Source organism: Lemur catta, chromosome 12, assembly GCF_020740605.2.
Source record: "Lemur catta isolate mLemCat1 chromosome 12, mLemCat1.pri, whole genome shotgun sequence".
In the NCBI taxonomy this organism is placed as follows: domain Eukaryota; kingdom Metazoa; phylum Chordata; class Mammalia; order Primates; family Lemuridae; genus Lemur; species Lemur catta.
In genome coordinates, this window is record NC_059139.1 from 27,610,140 (window position 1) to 27,627,044 (window position 16,905).

The 16,905-nt window shown below is 33.6% G+C and overlaps 2 protein-coding genes across 3 annotated transcripts in view; one reads left to right on the forward strand and one right to left on the reverse strand.

Moving 5' to 3' along the window:
• Positions 1–6,141, forward strand: part of CCDC152 (coiled-coil domain containing 152) — a 24,691-nt gene extending 18,550 nt beyond the window's left edge. Inside the window, exons 6-9 of the mRNA XM_045565904.1 lie at positions 111–213; positions 3,519–3,646; positions 5,452–5,535; positions 5,835–6,141. Coding sequence (XP_045421860.1) covers positions 111–213; positions 3,519–3,646; positions 5,452–5,535; positions 5,835–5,957 — 438 coding nt within the window. The 3' untranslated portion in view covers positions 5,958–6,141. The remainder of the gene's footprint in view (positions 1–110; positions 214–3,518; positions 3,647–5,451; positions 5,536–5,834) is intronic.
• LOC123648210 (selenoprotein P) lies at positions 6,072–16,658 on the reverse strand. 2 transcript variants are annotated; one of them, XM_045565905.1, is made up of 5 exons: positions 16,568–16,658; positions 13,338–13,553; positions 12,161–12,373; positions 9,889–10,006; positions 6,072–7,533 (listed from the first exon to the last, which is right to left on the reverse strand). In XM_045565905.1, the coding sequence occupies exons 2-5, from the start codon at positions 13,538–13,540 to the stop codon at positions 6,967–6,969; spliced, it is 1,101 nt and encodes a 366-aa protein (XP_045421861.1). In that variant the 5' UTR covers positions 13,541–13,553; positions 16,568–16,658; the 3' UTR covers positions 6,072–6,966. The 2 variants fall into 2 exon arrangements, with proteins under 2 accessions (XP_045421861.1, XP_045421862.1); XM_045565906.1 differs by having other exon boundaries at positions 16,572–16,613.
• Positions 16,659–16,905: the final 247 nt, after the last annotated feature.

The following is a 16,905-nucleotide window of genomic DNA, read 5'->3' on the forward strand; positions in this document are numbered from 1 at the left end:
TAGATATGATTGTATTAAATATTAATATAAACAGATTTCACCTTTCTAATTAATCAAAAGTTATATACACATATTTATATTTTTTAATTAATATATATTTTAATCTCTAGGAATATAAGAATAATATTGCCAAACTTGTAAGTGAAATGAAAATCAAAGAAGAGGGATATAAGATAGAAATAAGCAAACTTTATCAGGACATGCAGAAAAAAGGTAAGTTTTAAATTTTTTTTCATTTTCTTTTCTTTCTGGAAGGAAAAGTGATGCTGAAGTTTTTAACTTTTAATTTAATGAATTCTAAGATATCATAAAACAATTTAAATATGTGTATAATTTTTTTAGTAAGAGCCAGTATTCTTTTTTTTTTTTTTTTTTTTTTGAGACAGAGTCTCACTTTGTTACCCGGGCTAGAGTGAGTGCCGTGGCATCAGCCTAGCTCACAGCAACCTCAAACTCCTGGGCTTAAGCGATCCTACTGCCTCAGCCTCCCAAGTAGCTGGGACTACAGGCATGAGCCACCATGCCCGGCTAATTTTTTTGTATATATATTTTTAGTTGGCCAGATAATTTCTTTCTATTTTTAGTAGAGACGAGGTCTCACTCTTGCTCAGGCTGGTCTCGAACTCCTGACCTCGAGCGATCCACTCGCCTCGGCCTCCCAGAGCTAGGATTACAGGCGTGAGCCACCGTGCCCGGCCAGAGCCAGTATTCTTGAAAGAACGTTGCCTTAATGCATGTTAATTTAGGTTTTGTGCCTTTCTATATATTTTTGTATACAAATACATTTCTAAATTTGATTCTAGTATTTGTACTTAGTATTAGCTAATGTGAAACAGTGTCCTTATAAAATTAGTACAAATATATAATTAATAACTTTTGTATGTATATGCTTAACATATGGAATATAATTTCACTAATGAAATTTTCCTCCTTCAGTAAAGCAGATCTCATGAGCCTATGTTGACGGGTAATTGGTTTCCTACAGTTATTTAAAATCCTTTTTTGATGAGTCTATCTTTATGCACATCATGTGCAAAAATTAATTTGAAATGGATGATAGGTCTAAATGTAAAACCTACACCTACAAAAATGCTAGATGAATGCATAAGAAATTATCTTTGTGACCCTGAGTTAGCCATAGCTTCTTGGAAAGAAACAAAAAAGCACAAACAATAAAGGTGAAAGTTCTAAACTGAACTTCATCAAAATTATTAATTTCTATCCTTCAGCACTTTTAAGAAAATGAATAGAAAGTCCATAAAATGGGAGAAAATACTTGCAAATACATATCTGATAAGAACTTATATCCAAAATATATAAAGAACTCTAACAACTCAATGAGAATAGATTAAACAACTTTACAAAGAAATGGGCAAAATATTTGAACAGTTACTACCCCAGAGATATACAGATGGAAAATAAGCACATGAAGTGATTTTCAACATAATTAGTTAGGAGAAAATGCAAATTAAAACCACAGTGAGATACTACCATGTACCTTTTAAAATAGCTAAAATCTTAAAAACTTTCAATGAATGCCACATTTTGATAAGGATGTGTAACAACTGGAACTCAAGCTAATAGACAGGAAAAAGGGAAAGTAAAACTAGGTTTCAGTCCAAATGAAAACAAGAAAAAAGAAAGGAACACAGAATGTAAAAACCAGCAAATAATAAGCTGATAGATTTAAGCCCAAATATATTAGTAAATGCATTAAATGAAATTTGACTAAATGTTCCAATTAAAAGACAAATATTGTTAGATTGAATAAAAATTAAAATCTGCTAATATGCTTCTTTAAAGAGATACATATAAAATATAAGATATAGAAATATGTAAAGTAAAAGATGGAAAAGGGGCCGGGCGCGGTGGCTCACACCTGTAATCCTAGCACTCTGGGAGGCCGAGGCGAGTGGATCGCTCAAGGTCAGGAGCTCGAGAACAGCCTGAGCAAGAGTGAGACCCCGTCTCTACTAAAAATAGAAAGAAATTATCTGGTCAACTAAAAATATATATAGAAAAAAAAATTAGCTGGGCATGGTGGTGCATGCCTGTAGTCCCAGCTACTCGGGAGGCTGAGGCAGAAGGATTGCTTAAGCCCAGGAGTTTGAGGTTGCTGTGAGCTAGGCTGACGCCTCGGCACTCTAGCCCAGCCAACAGAGTGAGACTCTGTCTGAAAAAAAAAAAAAAAAAAAAAGATGGAAAAGGATATACCATCCAAATGGTAAGCAACATAAAGCTGGCATAACTATATTAATATTGCACAAAGTATACTTTAAGGCAAAAAGCAATATCAGAGATAAACATGGCTATTTCATAATGATAAAATTAATCCACCAGGAAAACATAACAATTCAAATTTATATGTACCAAATGATAGAGCGTTAAATATACAAATCAAAAACTGGCAAAACTAGTAAGAGAAACAGACAAATCCACAATCATAGTGAGAGATTTAAATTCACCTCTTTTAGTAGTAGAAAAAGTACATTCAAGCATACAAAATCAGGATGATATAGAAAATTTAAACAATAAAATTGACAAATTGATACTAATTGACTATATAAAAAACTAGACCCAATAAATGCAGAATATGCATTATTTTCAAGTATGCATAGAACATTTAAGAAAGTTGACCATATCATGGACCAAAAAGCAAATTTCAACACATTTTAAAGGTCAGAGTTGATACTTTGCATTGCAGTTAAGGTAAAGTTGTTAAAATACAGGTAACTAGAAACTCCCTATATGTTTGGAAATTATTTCTGAATAACCTGTGGATCAAGGGGGAAATCCTAAAGGAAGTTAGAAAATATTTTGAACTGAATTATATAGAAAACATTACATATCAAAACTTGTGGGGCACAGCTAAAGCTATGTTGTATAGCCTTAAATATAAATCTTGAAAAAGGCTAAAAATCAGTTATCTAAATATAGATATATATCAGGAATTTAAGAAGCCCCTTATTTGTGGGGCTTGTGGACTAAATGACTCTTTATTTTCTTTTTAAAATCAAAGATGTCCTTGAGGCTCCCATCCCAGATGACATGGTGTCATTAAAAAGAATAAGAAAATTGGGAGAAGAGGAAATTTGTTGAAGCCTAGAGACATATGTGAACATGACAGAGGCCTGATCATATGGAGTAGTATATAGCAGGGGCTTGATGTAGTTCTAGAGTCATCCAGTAGTTTGGGCCCTTTACACATGGGAACCCAGGCTTTGTGCCCTCTTTAACCACTGAATCACCTATTTATTTTCTAGATTATTGATGTTTAAGATTACAAATTGGTTTACGTATTCAAAAGCATTTGATGAGTGACCTTTGTGTTTCAAACATTATGCCACGGTCTTCTTGTCAAAAATATATAAAAGGTCTACCCTACACATAATTTCTAAAATATTTTTATTAATAAAATTTACTTTCTTGTGAATTGTTTAAAATATTAAAGAAATATAGGCTTATAATATTTTTGAAATGTTAAATTAAGGAATTTTATTTATTTTTATTTTATTCAGTTGAATCAAATGAAGAAAAGCACAAAGAAGTAATAGAGAAAAAGGAAATGGAAATTTCAGAGTTAAATGCAAAGTTAAGAACTCAAAAAAAGGAACAACAAAATGAAATAGTCAGGCTACAACTAGAGGTAGGTTTAAGAATCTGCTAAACTTGAGGACACATCCCTCAGTCTAAACCGTTCCTTGATTATTTTTCATGACAGTGAGATAAATTTCAGGACTAGAAACAATCCTGTGAGAGGGCATCATACACACTCATTCTCTGTCAAATGCAATGCTCAACCACCACATAACTGTCAGCTACACTGCCTTTCAGCACTTGGCCTGAAGGTGGGACTCTTCAGTTGTTCAACAAGTCCTAGTTTCCAGAGAGACTGTTGTTTACTCTGAGAGTGGGGACAGATAACTCAGGGATTACCTGCATTTTATAGTCAAGTCTATGCAGGCTTCATAAGACTACCATTCCAGCATAGGAAGAGTGTTTCTAATCTTTAACATTACTCTCTCTGTAGCAGAAATTGTGGAACCCTGGTAAATGAACCAGAAATTCCTTTTGCTTTATTTGAGATAAAAAGAGACAAATTTCCCCATAATAAATTTCTGGAAAAATATATATTCCAGGGGCAAACAAACCAAATTCCTTAAAAAAATAAATAAATAAAAGTAAAAGGAACTTTAAACAAGGCATCTCAAAGGCAAAGAGCTCTAACTCTTTGCTCTAAAGCCTTTCAAGCAGGTTATTTAACCAGATGTCAGAAGCCCAAAGATAATGATATTTTAACAAAATATTCATTCTTCAAATTTTTTTCTAGATTCTACCAATCTCCCTTTGATTTATGCTTCCCTTGCTTCCCCCCACCCCCCAACTCTCATTTTACTTTATGGTATAAGAATTCACAGGTCTTAGTTAAGAAAACTTACTATTCATTTTCCTGAAACTTTGGTATCCCGGGGTGCTTGGTGAAGTAGCATGTATAATCATTGGGCAGAAAGGGGACTGATGTTGACTTTAAAGGCTCTTTGTTGCTGCTGCTGCCATCTGGCCAAGTGTACCCGCAAACCACAGAGGGCTAGGCTAAATGGCCAACTGAAATTAATAGTTCATGTTTCAAGATCTACCACCAACTTCTAATTCACTATTTGGGAATTTGCATTTTGTTTGCCGTCTGGGCTCTGTCACTGGTCTAGCCAGACTCAATTACTTGACTGATATATAGAATTCCTTGTTATTTGTCTTCATTGTACCTACCCATTTCTCTCCTCACACCAGAACACAATCTCACAGAGTTTATTCTTAGTCCTCAGAGAGGCTACCCTGAACTAAATCTGAACAGAATTACAATGGAATATTGTGCAAAAAAAAATTGGCCTGTAAGAATGATTTATGAGAAATTGTTTAACCTAATCAGTTTAATTCAAACCAGTAAGAGTTCAAACTAAGACAAAATCTTAGTAAAATTTTGTGTACCTTCAGAAATCTCTACAGAAGGATATGTAAGTTTTTCTCCCATAACTGTTGAGTACACTAAATATTTACAATACATTTATGGTAATGTGAAAATATTTTTATCTATCTTTAAGTTAAACTACATTCTCAACACTGGCTGCATGATAAATCACCTGATGTTTTGAGAAAAAGATGATGCTAGACACACCCTAGAATCTCTAAGATAGTACCCAGGCATTTGGTACTTTTAAAAAGCTTCCCAGGTAATTTTAACATGCAATCTGGGTTAATCATGTGTGTTCTTGCTCTTTCTTGAAAAATTGTTTCTTAAAGATTTTTCTATCATCTATTATATAGGGAATACACTTCAATTACAGATATGTCAAAAGATTTCATGGATTATACTTTATTTTATTTATATTTATGAAACAATTGTTTCTAATTGTTTAACTTGTCTCAATAACTTTCTTTTTAAACTTGGTTCAGTTTGATGCCAAACTAGCAAAAGTTCAGATTAAATCAAAATCATATCTGGATTCTACAGCTTTGCCACAAAGTATCTACAGAAGGGTATGTGAGTTTTTCTCCCTTGACTATTGCCTAAGAAAATATATTTTCTTACTGTGTTTCTATAAAAATTATCTAATATTTATTAACAGTATATTTAACAGAGTTTTTTTTTTTATCCTTATACCAGTTTTACCTGTTAAGTCCCACAAAACTGAAATTATAGACCTTTCAAAATCAGGTGTCTCTTTAAATACCAACTTATACCAGAAATGTATTTTTTGTTGTTATTTTGCTGTTTCTTGTACAAAAATCTTATTATTTCTTCATTGCAATAACAAAGTTTTTTCTGCTTCATTTAGAAGCTTCAACATTTTCAAGAAGAAAAAAACAAGGAGATTGCAATTCTTCGTAATACCATTCGTGATTTAGAGCAGCGCCTTTCTACTGGCAAAGATTCTCACTTTAAGCGAAGACGGTTTTGAGCATAGCAGTAAATTCATTAGTTGCTATTTAATTTCTTTAAAAGCAATTGAAAAATTCACTTCCATTTTCAATATAAGCATACCACCTATATAATAACACACAAAAACTACAGCTTTAGACTTTTTAAAATTGAGTTTATTTAGACAAATCCATACCTTAGCCACTTGTGTGCTACATTCTTAATAGTATTAGCCATAAAGGAGTTCAGGTTTATAGGATTTAGTTTACCTATTAAACCATCATTGACTATGGAAATACTTTCTAAGCAGTCTAGAGACAAACAACATTCTTTTAACCTTTCCTTTATATCTTTTAAGAGAGCCACTCAAATTTTAGAAGAGTGAGATATAATGTTAGAGAAAGAAAATAAGATACAAAGGCTTTATTCATATGTGATAGTAAAAATCAAGATATGAGTCAGATATAAAAAAAGATAAATGGGTATTTAAAATGTAGTCATATGTGCTTTTTAGCAAAATATTCATGTGTTAAGTATTTCTGGATTTTAAAATACCTTTCTTTAAAGGTTTAATCAGTTAAAAATGTGAGATTAAAAAGACAAAGATAATATTGTTTTGAAAGATAAGTAAAGAAAAAAATGGAAAGCATGTCTTTGTTGTTCTTCCTCCATTCTAAATTGCTAACTCTCCAACAAAAACCCCTAGGTCATAGTTTATGTTTTTGCTCTCATTAATGCAAGTAGAATGCTGGAAAAAGAAAAAAAAAGACATACTAACCAAAGGCTGCAATCACCTTTCAGTTGCCCCACAATAAATATATGACTTGGGTTAAAATTTCTATGATATAAAATTTAAAATTTGGAAGCTACTTCAGTAGACTTCTCCATGTGTGTACAAATCCAGTTTCTATTTTTGGTTCACTAATTAATCTGATAGTTTGTAAAAATGCTAGAAATGAAATTGTGTCTAGACTGACTTGGGGAATATATCCTATTTTAAATATTTAGTTTGAAGGTCATTTTCACTTTTTTCCCTTAATAGTTCAGCTTCAATTGGCACTGGCTTCTGGGGGCATGAGCTGCTGACTTGCTTGTCAGGCAGCTGGAGGCAAACGTCACTGACAAGATTCAATGACTTTCTCCGCTGCCCAAAGTCCCTGTCAGCTACATAAAGATGGGAGGTTTTCTCTACACTGTCAGGTGATTGCGGACCCTGCTTTTTCAAAGATCAGATGTCGACAATGGCAGCATCAGCTATTAGGAGCCAACTCTGAATCTTTGGGAAACTTGCAGAGTAATTGATTTTTACATCCCTTTTGTCAGAGCTTCTTGTGTGCAAGTTGTAAACCTTCACTGCCTGGCATATCTCAGCTTTCCTGGTGACCCTGCCTATGTTGACCCTTGTGCTTACGGTGGTGATGAAGGTCTAGAGGAGGGTCATGAGTAGGAGCATCTGGTGCTCCCGGTTGCTGATTCTCTGAAAGCTCACTGCTCCCAAGATGCTGATGCCCATGATTGTGATGATGCCTGTGGTGGTGATGGGGCTGTGGAGCTTCAGTTGTTTTTTCCGCAGTAGCCAAAGATACATTTATACAGAAGTCTTCATCTTCGAGAGTCTGGAACAAATTTACAAACCACTTATCAACAAATTTATAGATTTAGCAGGAATGCATGAAAAAGGATTTATGCAGCTAACATTTATGAAATTTCAATTACTTAATTAGGATAGAGCTGGCTATAATTTTTTAGCATCCTATTAATGATTAAGAGTCTGACATGGGTCACAACACCTAGACTTTTTATTAGAGGCTTAAAGAGAAAGTCAAACCACTGTACTTATACCTGCAGAAACAAAATGAAGTAAACTGGCTAAAACAACTTAGATTGCAGTAAAGTCAATCAAATTCTAAAATCAATTGACCTCTATGAAATCTTTCATACCTGTGTCAACAATGCATCTAAACTAATACTAATTTCCCTCTGATAATTCAAAAGTACCGATAAACTCTGCTCAAATTTGGTAATTTTTCATACTTCAACCCATGCCAGGATATGTTGTGAACGTCAATCAAACTTTTGCTAATGTGTCAGAACTATAGTGCTGTCAGGTGAAAGTTGCAAATTACTGCCCATTTCCCATCAACCTTAATATTCCATGCCACATGATCCTAGTTCTTTAATTTGCTGAAAGTCTTTTATTGTTCTGTGGTACCCATAAATCACAGGCTCAAAGCCTACAGATATAGCAACATAATGTTAAACCTCAACTTAAAGTTGAGTTGTAGATAAAATTACAAAATCAACTTAGAATGCAAAGACTTACTGAGTGATATGGTGTGATGTTTTGAAGGTTTTAAAAGGTTATACATTCCATTGGATTTTAGCATACAACTACTGAGCGGTTCATTTTTTGGTTATTTCTGAATTACTTCTACAGTAGAAATTATTATTATAAACTTATAAACAATTTGATAAATGTTTAAAATATACTGTGTAATGTTTGAAGTATTCAATTATTAAACAAACACAAGTAGCTGTAGCAGTCTAATTAATTTCAAAAACTACCATATTATGTTGATACTATGATGCATATTTTCTTATATTTTAGTATCTCTAAAATTAGAATGTATCCTACTATTGGTGGTGTTTTAGCACTGTATCCTATTTTAATTGGCAATATTTTTCTTAATAGTACATAAATAATGTGTCATATAATTGATGGCATCTACAAGACAAGAAATAGAAAAACTCTAAATTTGATTTGGCATATCAGATACCTATCAGCTCAGTATCTGATCTGTAATTCTTATTTACAGGTGGTTCATAAATTTTAAGCATATTATGGGAATTTTTTCTGCCTTTCTTCAATATAACTAGGTACATTTATAACTATTGAGCATTTGCACAAATGAAAAATAAATCCCAAAATATGAGGAATCAATATAGTTAGCATTTATTAAGTGCTTAATATAGGTTAAACATTGAGTTAATACTTTTCTTGCATTACCTCAGTTTTTGCATCTTTAAAAGCAGTAAAATAACCCTCATAGATGATTATGAAGATTAAATTGTGAAAAATTATGTAAGTAATGTAATTAACCTGATGTGCTCTTTAACAACTAAATAAATTAGTGAAATGATTTGTTAAAATTTGAGGTGACTTTCTTCAGAGCTAGAAAATATCTGGAGGAAGTATAGCTCACAAATAAAATTTAGAATTGTTTTTAAACCTGAGTTCAAATTTTGCCAGTCTACCCTATCAAGGAAACATTGTTTCAAATTCTTTTCCTTTTCAATATGAAGGAAAAGAAGCCTAGTTAATACAAATCAAAATCAATTCTTTGAGTATCATTTTTGTTAAAAAAAAAAAAAGATTTAAATATAGTGCTTCTTATAACAAGGAATAAATATTTTCATGGTTGTCAGGAAAGAAATATCAGTAATAAGTAGAAAACTTACTTCATTTTGAAATAAAGGCAGTAATTCAGACTACAGAATGGGCAGACAGTACAAGGGCTTCAGTGAAAATCTAATAGTCTTGCACCCTTGATAAATTAAGTAGTTTTCTAGCCCCAATTCCATTTCAGCTAATGCCATGGGTACGCTTTGCTATCACTATGTTCTTGTGTGAACATGTTCAGGTAACTACAATAATATTGTTTTATGTGTTGACTAAATTCTTTGAGCACTTATACTCATGCAACATCATTTGGTGGTAATTGAAATATGGGATATATGCTGATTTTTATTTTCTAAAACCCTTCTAGATAAAGGCAGTAATATGGATCTCAAAAATATATTTTAAGTATAGATTACATAACAAGAAATGTGTATGTGTAATTATAAAAATTATTGTTTTTAGCATACCAACAAAAACATTGATTACTAATTTATCATGAAACATTAACTTATTTAGATAGCTCTTAAAAGATTTCCTCTTTTCTCCCAGGAAAAATAATTGAGAAAAATACCGTGAGAGAGCAGTTTCCACATTTCTTTTCACAGTAAGCAATCTTAATGGCTTCTTCTACATATGGGAAAGTTAGGAAGGAATAAGGCAAACCAATATGATATACAAGACGGCCACATCTAAAAAATAAGAGAAAAAATATGTCATTACAATATTTTCTGTATTATGATCCTACTTAAGCGCTGTCTGGGGTAGGTACTGTAGGTTTAGTGGTGTTATAACTAAGATCCTCTCATACTTTCAGTAAATTTCCTTTGATGGAATCTACAAATGAGCTCCCAAGCCTCTGCATACTAGGTCATGTCATAGCAAGACTACAGTGAGTCTTAATACTAGCATTTTGAAATGTTACAGATTATGTCACTACATAATATAAAAAATGCATAGTATCATCATTGTGATGTGGTCAAATTCGATTTTGTAATTGACTTATAGATTCTACCAGAGCCCAAACCGCTGACTTATAAATTAGACTCTACAAATCATAGGAGATTTTCATAACTGCTAAGGCAGCACAAATTCAACACATCAAGAAATTACAGCACAATGAAAAGATCTCAAAGCCTTGACCAAAGCCCATTTATTTAAATATATATCTAAGGCAACAGAAATTTCAGCACAATAAAAGAATTGGAATTATAACACTTGGCATTCTCAGAAATAGTGTGTTTAAAATGTTCCTCTTGCTCATATTATATGTGGTTTTATATGAAACTTTAAGGATTATAATTTGCAACTGAGAAAATTAGAAAAATGAAATGTGATATTAAAATATATTAATGTAAGACCAAGTAGGGCTTGGGCCTAGGCAGGGTCTGGCTCACACGACTCTGAAGGGCCAAAAGAAAACAAAGCACCAAGAATGTTTATAGAAGCAGATAATGCATGCATTGAGGTTCCCTCAAAATATGAATGTTTTATTTGTTCATGGAATCAAAAGCAGATTCATGCAGATCATGCTTAAATGATTAACACACTTTACAGATCAAAAATTCAGGTAGTCTTAAAATCATAAATTAGATTAGACATAAGCAAATGTGGTCGGCAAAATGTGACTACAGCTGCAAACTACTTAGGTTAGAATTGTGTGTGATGTACAAATTAATTCTTCTTTTAATTTAACCAGTATGCCAATTTACAGGGGAAAAAAATACATAGTCAATTGTCTTCATTTCCCTACTGGAATGGTGAACTCTTTTGCATACCTTACTTTTAAGAAAGTCATTTCAAAAATTATAAAACCAAGCCCTTTAATGGGTTTATTTTGAAATTGAGTATTTGGTAATAAAACAAAAGCAAATGTCTTATTTTAAATCACTTACTATTAAATATAAAGCAGGAAGGAATCAAGTGAAAAGATTGATGCGAATCTCTAGAGAAGAGGCAATGGTGAAGTCAACTGAGATAATGATTATGGAAATGAGATAAATATACCAAGGATTTAGAATCCATAAAATTAGGTGATTGACCCAGGATGGAAGGGGTGATGGAAGGAGTCAGTTATACATGCTTGTCACACAGTTTTCCAAATGGTAGATGGTGGCAAGGCCACCACCACATGATTTTTGTGATGTCTTGCAATATAGTAGATGATGGGGTGGGGAGCACTAAGGATTATAAGGATTATGTGCCCTATTGCTTGGCTGCATCTGCCCCTGAGAGGGCTGTTTTATATAACTCACACAAAGGTTAAAGTATAAGCAGGTTTTAGGAGAAGATAATCAGTCCAGATTTGATTAATTGAATTTAAGATGTTTGTGAATATATATGACATATATATATTGGTCTGGAGTTTAGCTTTGTATATGTATTTGTGTTTGAGCTTTGTATATGTGTTGGGGATCATCAGAATATATATTGTCATTGTAATCAAGGGATAGATGAGATTGCTCAGGTAGAATATGCAGGAAACCTAAATAGACCTGAATAACACAAACAGGTACAAAATAAAGAAAGAAAGAATGTAGGAAGAAGAAGAAGAAAGAGGAGGAGGAGGAAGGGTAGGGGAAGGAAGAGAAGAAAGAGGAGGGATGTGGGGCAAACCCGCAGAATATAAGTGGGTTCAATATAATAGGAATCAAAAGATGAGAATGTTTTCCAAAAAGTAAGGAGTGGTTTTTACTTCTAAAAGTTAAAGAGAGACTATATGAGATGAGGACTAAAATATGGCATTGGTATTTAACAATAAAGAAGACTGCTATGTGTGGTGGAAAAAATAAATAAATAAATACAAAGCAGGTATCTTTTAATTTGGGGGGAGTATGTGTACACACCTGTCATATATAAGGAAGTCATCTTTGTCTCCATTTAAAAGAGTCCAGACATCTGTTTGGTGTTCTTCTTGTTGGTAAACAGAAATATGCTCTGACACTTTATTCTTAAGATGTATATATTTTAATCGAGAAGAGATTCCTTGATGATTAACCACTACATAGGAAATATTAGAATATCCTTCTTTCTCCAATTGTACTCGCAGGTCTTCCAATCTAAAATATTTGGGAAAAAAACACATAAAGTGAATAATCTCATTTAATATGATTAGTACTTTCTTTCCTCTTCCTTCTCACTCTATATTTTTTCTACATGAAACTTTTCCTTCTTACTATTTTTGACTGATCCATACCTGTTCTTTATATTGTTGTAAAAGACTCTGAAACTTTTGAAGACTCCATCTCACAGACAGAGTAGATTCAATGAACCGCAGATCAAAAATATTCAGAAAAAAATGTATGGTTGTATCGGTATTGAACAGGTAGACATTTTTCTTGTGATTGTTCCCTAAACAATACAGTATAACAGCTACTTACATAGCATTTACATTGTATTAGGTATTATAAGTAATCTAGAGATGATTTAAAATATATGGGAGGATGTGCATAGGTTATATGCAAATACAATGCCTTTTTATATAAGGAACTTGAGCATCCAGGGATTTCTGTATATGAGGGGCATCCTAGAATCAAATCCTCCATAGTCACTGGGGAACAACTGTACAGAGAATTCTACCCAACGGATATTTGGTGAATAACCCAACAAATATTTTTAAGATATATAGTTTTTAAATGACCCAAGACCTTTGATAGCAAGTCTAGTGTTCTTTCTACATTGGCAAAACAGTCGTCTCTGCTTCTTATATTGAAATAACTGATCTATTTGCAGAATTACATTTTAGAACATTTCATTACACAAGTAATATGTCTTTAGTAGGAAGTTATAATGTATAGGTCCACAAAAAGAAAAAAATTCCATAACCCTAGGAAAACTACTGTGAACATTTTGGTGTATATTCTCCCAGTTTCTCTCTTCTGATATGTTTTATGCAAACACTTACAGTCTTTCCAAAAATGTGATTTAATATATTGTTTCCATTTTTATTTTATGTACATGCATGTGTTTGTATTTAATAGCTTCTCTCTTAAGATATCCTAAACCACAGAAAGACAATCTTACCTAGATGCCTGCAGAATGCACAGGTATCAGCTAGCTTGAAGAAGAGCAACCACAGTCACTGAACCAGAGGAGTACAGCATTGGATCTTGATCTCCTATGTTCCAGGCTGGGGGTTGTTTACATAAGGAGCTTTGGCCCTGGCTCTCTGTTCCTCCCATGGGGAGGAGACAGAGAGCCAGGGCAAGCCCCAGGCTTCTCCACATTTCTGAGGTTGTCCTGTAAAAGAGAAAACCTGTCAGTCTTCTTCATAGATAACTTCACAGCCATAACTATGAATTTCTACAAATTCAGCAGGTGTAATTCTACTTCCTATATAAATACCTAGCCCATGGATTCTGTCTCCATGCTGTTGGACTCATTACCATGGGCCTCCCTGCACTAAATCTTCCCATAAAGGGGAAGGTATTAGCCAGAGGTAGAGGAGTTGTCAAAGCATCTCTTAACTATCTGGCTTAGCAAGATATTCAGTAAGCATGCTATGGAGATTTGATTATCCAGGCAGCCAAGCACTTCTCTAGGAGAAAATACATGTTTAGAAGAATATTCAGACTGTAGCTCATATAACCAAGTAACATTCTGCAAACACAACCTGACTGTTATTTGAGACACACCAAATTCTAACTGCTCTTTTGTCCTCTGCTAATCTTAGGAAGAAAAGGCTAAGTAGGGAATTCTGCACAGAAATGAAAAGAGCACGCATAGAAAGAGAACCCAGGAAGAAAGACGGTGGCAGTGAGGACAGTATGGCAGTATGAACATGGCTCGTGTTGGGGCATTAGCTCTTCAGGTTCAAACCTTTTATATTTATAAATTTCTTGGATATGGCTCCCTTTTGTTTCTCTTATGCATTAAAATTTGGCTCTACATTAATATTAAAGGATTTGAATCTCTTCAGATATCAAACAGCCTGCTATAATGTTACTACCACACCCAAGATAAATATGACCAAAGGGAAAAAAATCTGACCAAGGAGAAATATCACAAATCACTGCCCCCCTGTACCATTTAAGACTCACTGAAATCTACACTCAACTAGTCTACTTATCTGCTACCAGTACTTTCAGGAATTTCCTATGACTAGACAGCACATTCTTGGGTAAAAAGATGCTTCCTCTGAGCAGGGAAGTTAAATGTTAAATACCTGACCAGAAATATTCCCAAAACTAAGGCTAACTCTCTCAGCAGAGAAAAATCCACACAGGTAATTCAGGCTTGTTTTGATGTAAGAGTCTGTGGAGAGAGATCAGAATAAAATTCCAAAACTAGGAAGTCATTGCATTTTCAGGCACTGATTTGAGGCTAAGAAAAAGGCAAAAGGCTTTTGTGGGAGTGGGGGGAGTGCGGTGAGGGTTGGGGTAAGTCACCTACAGTGAGCCCGGAATTAAGAGGGGAATAGAAAAGCTAAAAAATCAAATTGGTCTAGGTTCTAAGGCACTGGTAGATGTAGCTAGAGTTCTTTAAAACTTGATTACCTTTCACATTATATAACATTTCAAAATTTTTATCATATAGGATATCGGATATCTTGATAAGATATAGGATATCTTGATAAGAGCCTAACTAAAGGAAGAGAGAATAATAGAAGAGTGAGAGAATAGGAGGGAAAGAGGCTAAATTCAATCAAATGACTTATTAAGACCAACCCAACTACTTATTTAAATATTTTAAAAATTCTAATATTTAAAAAAGAAGAGAAACTGGACTAAATCTAAGAACTTTCTTTAGGATGGCATGTACAATGATAATACAATTATCCTTATTACAAATACCATTTATTGAACATTTATAGAACAATATGCAGGTGGCACTAAGCACTTTTCGTTACCATTTCAATTAATTCTTAAAATAACTAGATGACCATTATCCCATTTTGCAGTTGAGAATATCATGGTTATGAGCTTAGGTATCTTGTCTGCAATCACACAGAGAGTAATTCAGTCACAAAGAGACTAATTCAAACCAGTTCTGTCAAATGCAAAATATGTCCTCTTAGTTATTATGATATATTGATAGTTTTTAGACAGGTCACCTTGTAATAGCAGCCAGTTTTTTTGTTTATGCCCTAGGATGACCAAGAGAATATCAAAATAATTCAAGTTGTTTTATTTCTTAGTGGAATGGTTAGATTTTCCCTATTTTCTAGCACACAAATTTAATAATTATAGAATCTTCACATAAATTCAGCACTTGGTACCCTCACTTTGCCATAGAGCACATAGTTCCAAGTAGCTAAATGGTGAATATAAATGAAAAGACTATTTCACTTATTTCCCTCATTTAGATTTTTGATGAAAAAAATAAGCCATTGGCAGAGGGTAATGGATTAAAGAGTTCACTTTCAGATTTTCCTCTGTCATTAAATTCAGTAGACTGTTCAATTCTGTTTTTTCATATCATTTGTACATAATAAACCTATGATTATAATTATAGCTGTCAGACAGTTATATAAAAATTAATAAGGATAAATAACAAAATTGGATTTACTGGAAGCTGATCCAGTAACAATTGCAAAGTAGTTGTTTTCAATTACAAAACCTAGATTTTTGGCCACATACATTTATTTTAAATTCCCCATTGAAAAGCAGGATATGTAGAAACTTTCGCTATCCTCTACCTCTGAACTTCAGTTCAGCCTCATTCACCTGAAATCTCTCATTCTCCACTTAAACTGAAAAAGTTTGCATTTAATCACAGATCACCTGATTGTAACATGGGTCTTAACTCTTTCTGGGTGACCATTTCTGCACTATGAACTGAACCTGCTCTCTCCCACCCCCAACTTTTTTTGTGAAGCTGCTCATAATATCCCTGGACATTTCTAAAGCACTGTAGAATGAGTATACTCCAGTCTCTGCTCTTCAAATCCATGCAACTGTTTTTTTCAGTTTGTTCTCACTCTGCATTTCAGTGGAAAATATTTTAATTTGAACATATAATATTACCTATGTAACATCACAACTTTTTACAAAGTGAAAGTTTTGGATTTTTCAGCTTCCTCTGCTTTCAGCTGGGCAGAAATCGACAAGAACTGTCAGATATGCCCACTGGGAACTTCACCACCACACCCAAGTTGAGACTCTTGTTCTTTTCCTTTTTTATTGTTTTTATTTCTTTAACCCACCTTTTTTAAAATCTATTCTAAGGAAGAAACATTTAATCAGACTCAAAAACAAAATATTTACCCAACTTTAAGAGAATCAAGTATCAGAAAACACAAAGTTCCTACTTACACACCCCTTCCCACCGTCCTGCTTCCTTTCTCTTTGCTTCTCTGTGGCAGTTCCACAAAGCCACAGCCAGAAACTCTGATATTTATAGGCCTGTTGTTTACTTCACCCCTCAGCTATAGTCCAAAGTTCAATGCTCACTCTTGCGGTAACCTTGCAAACAGCAAATCCCTGAACTGATTATTGTCATTCACTTAAAAGAAAACTGCAAATGCTTCCACGCATGAAGTGGGGAAAAGTTTATGACAATTACTAATTTGTTCCCAATCTTTCTTAGTCACCCCGTTATCTGAGACTTAATGGTACAGTCGGGGGCGGGAAGAAGGGCCAAGGGTAAGAGA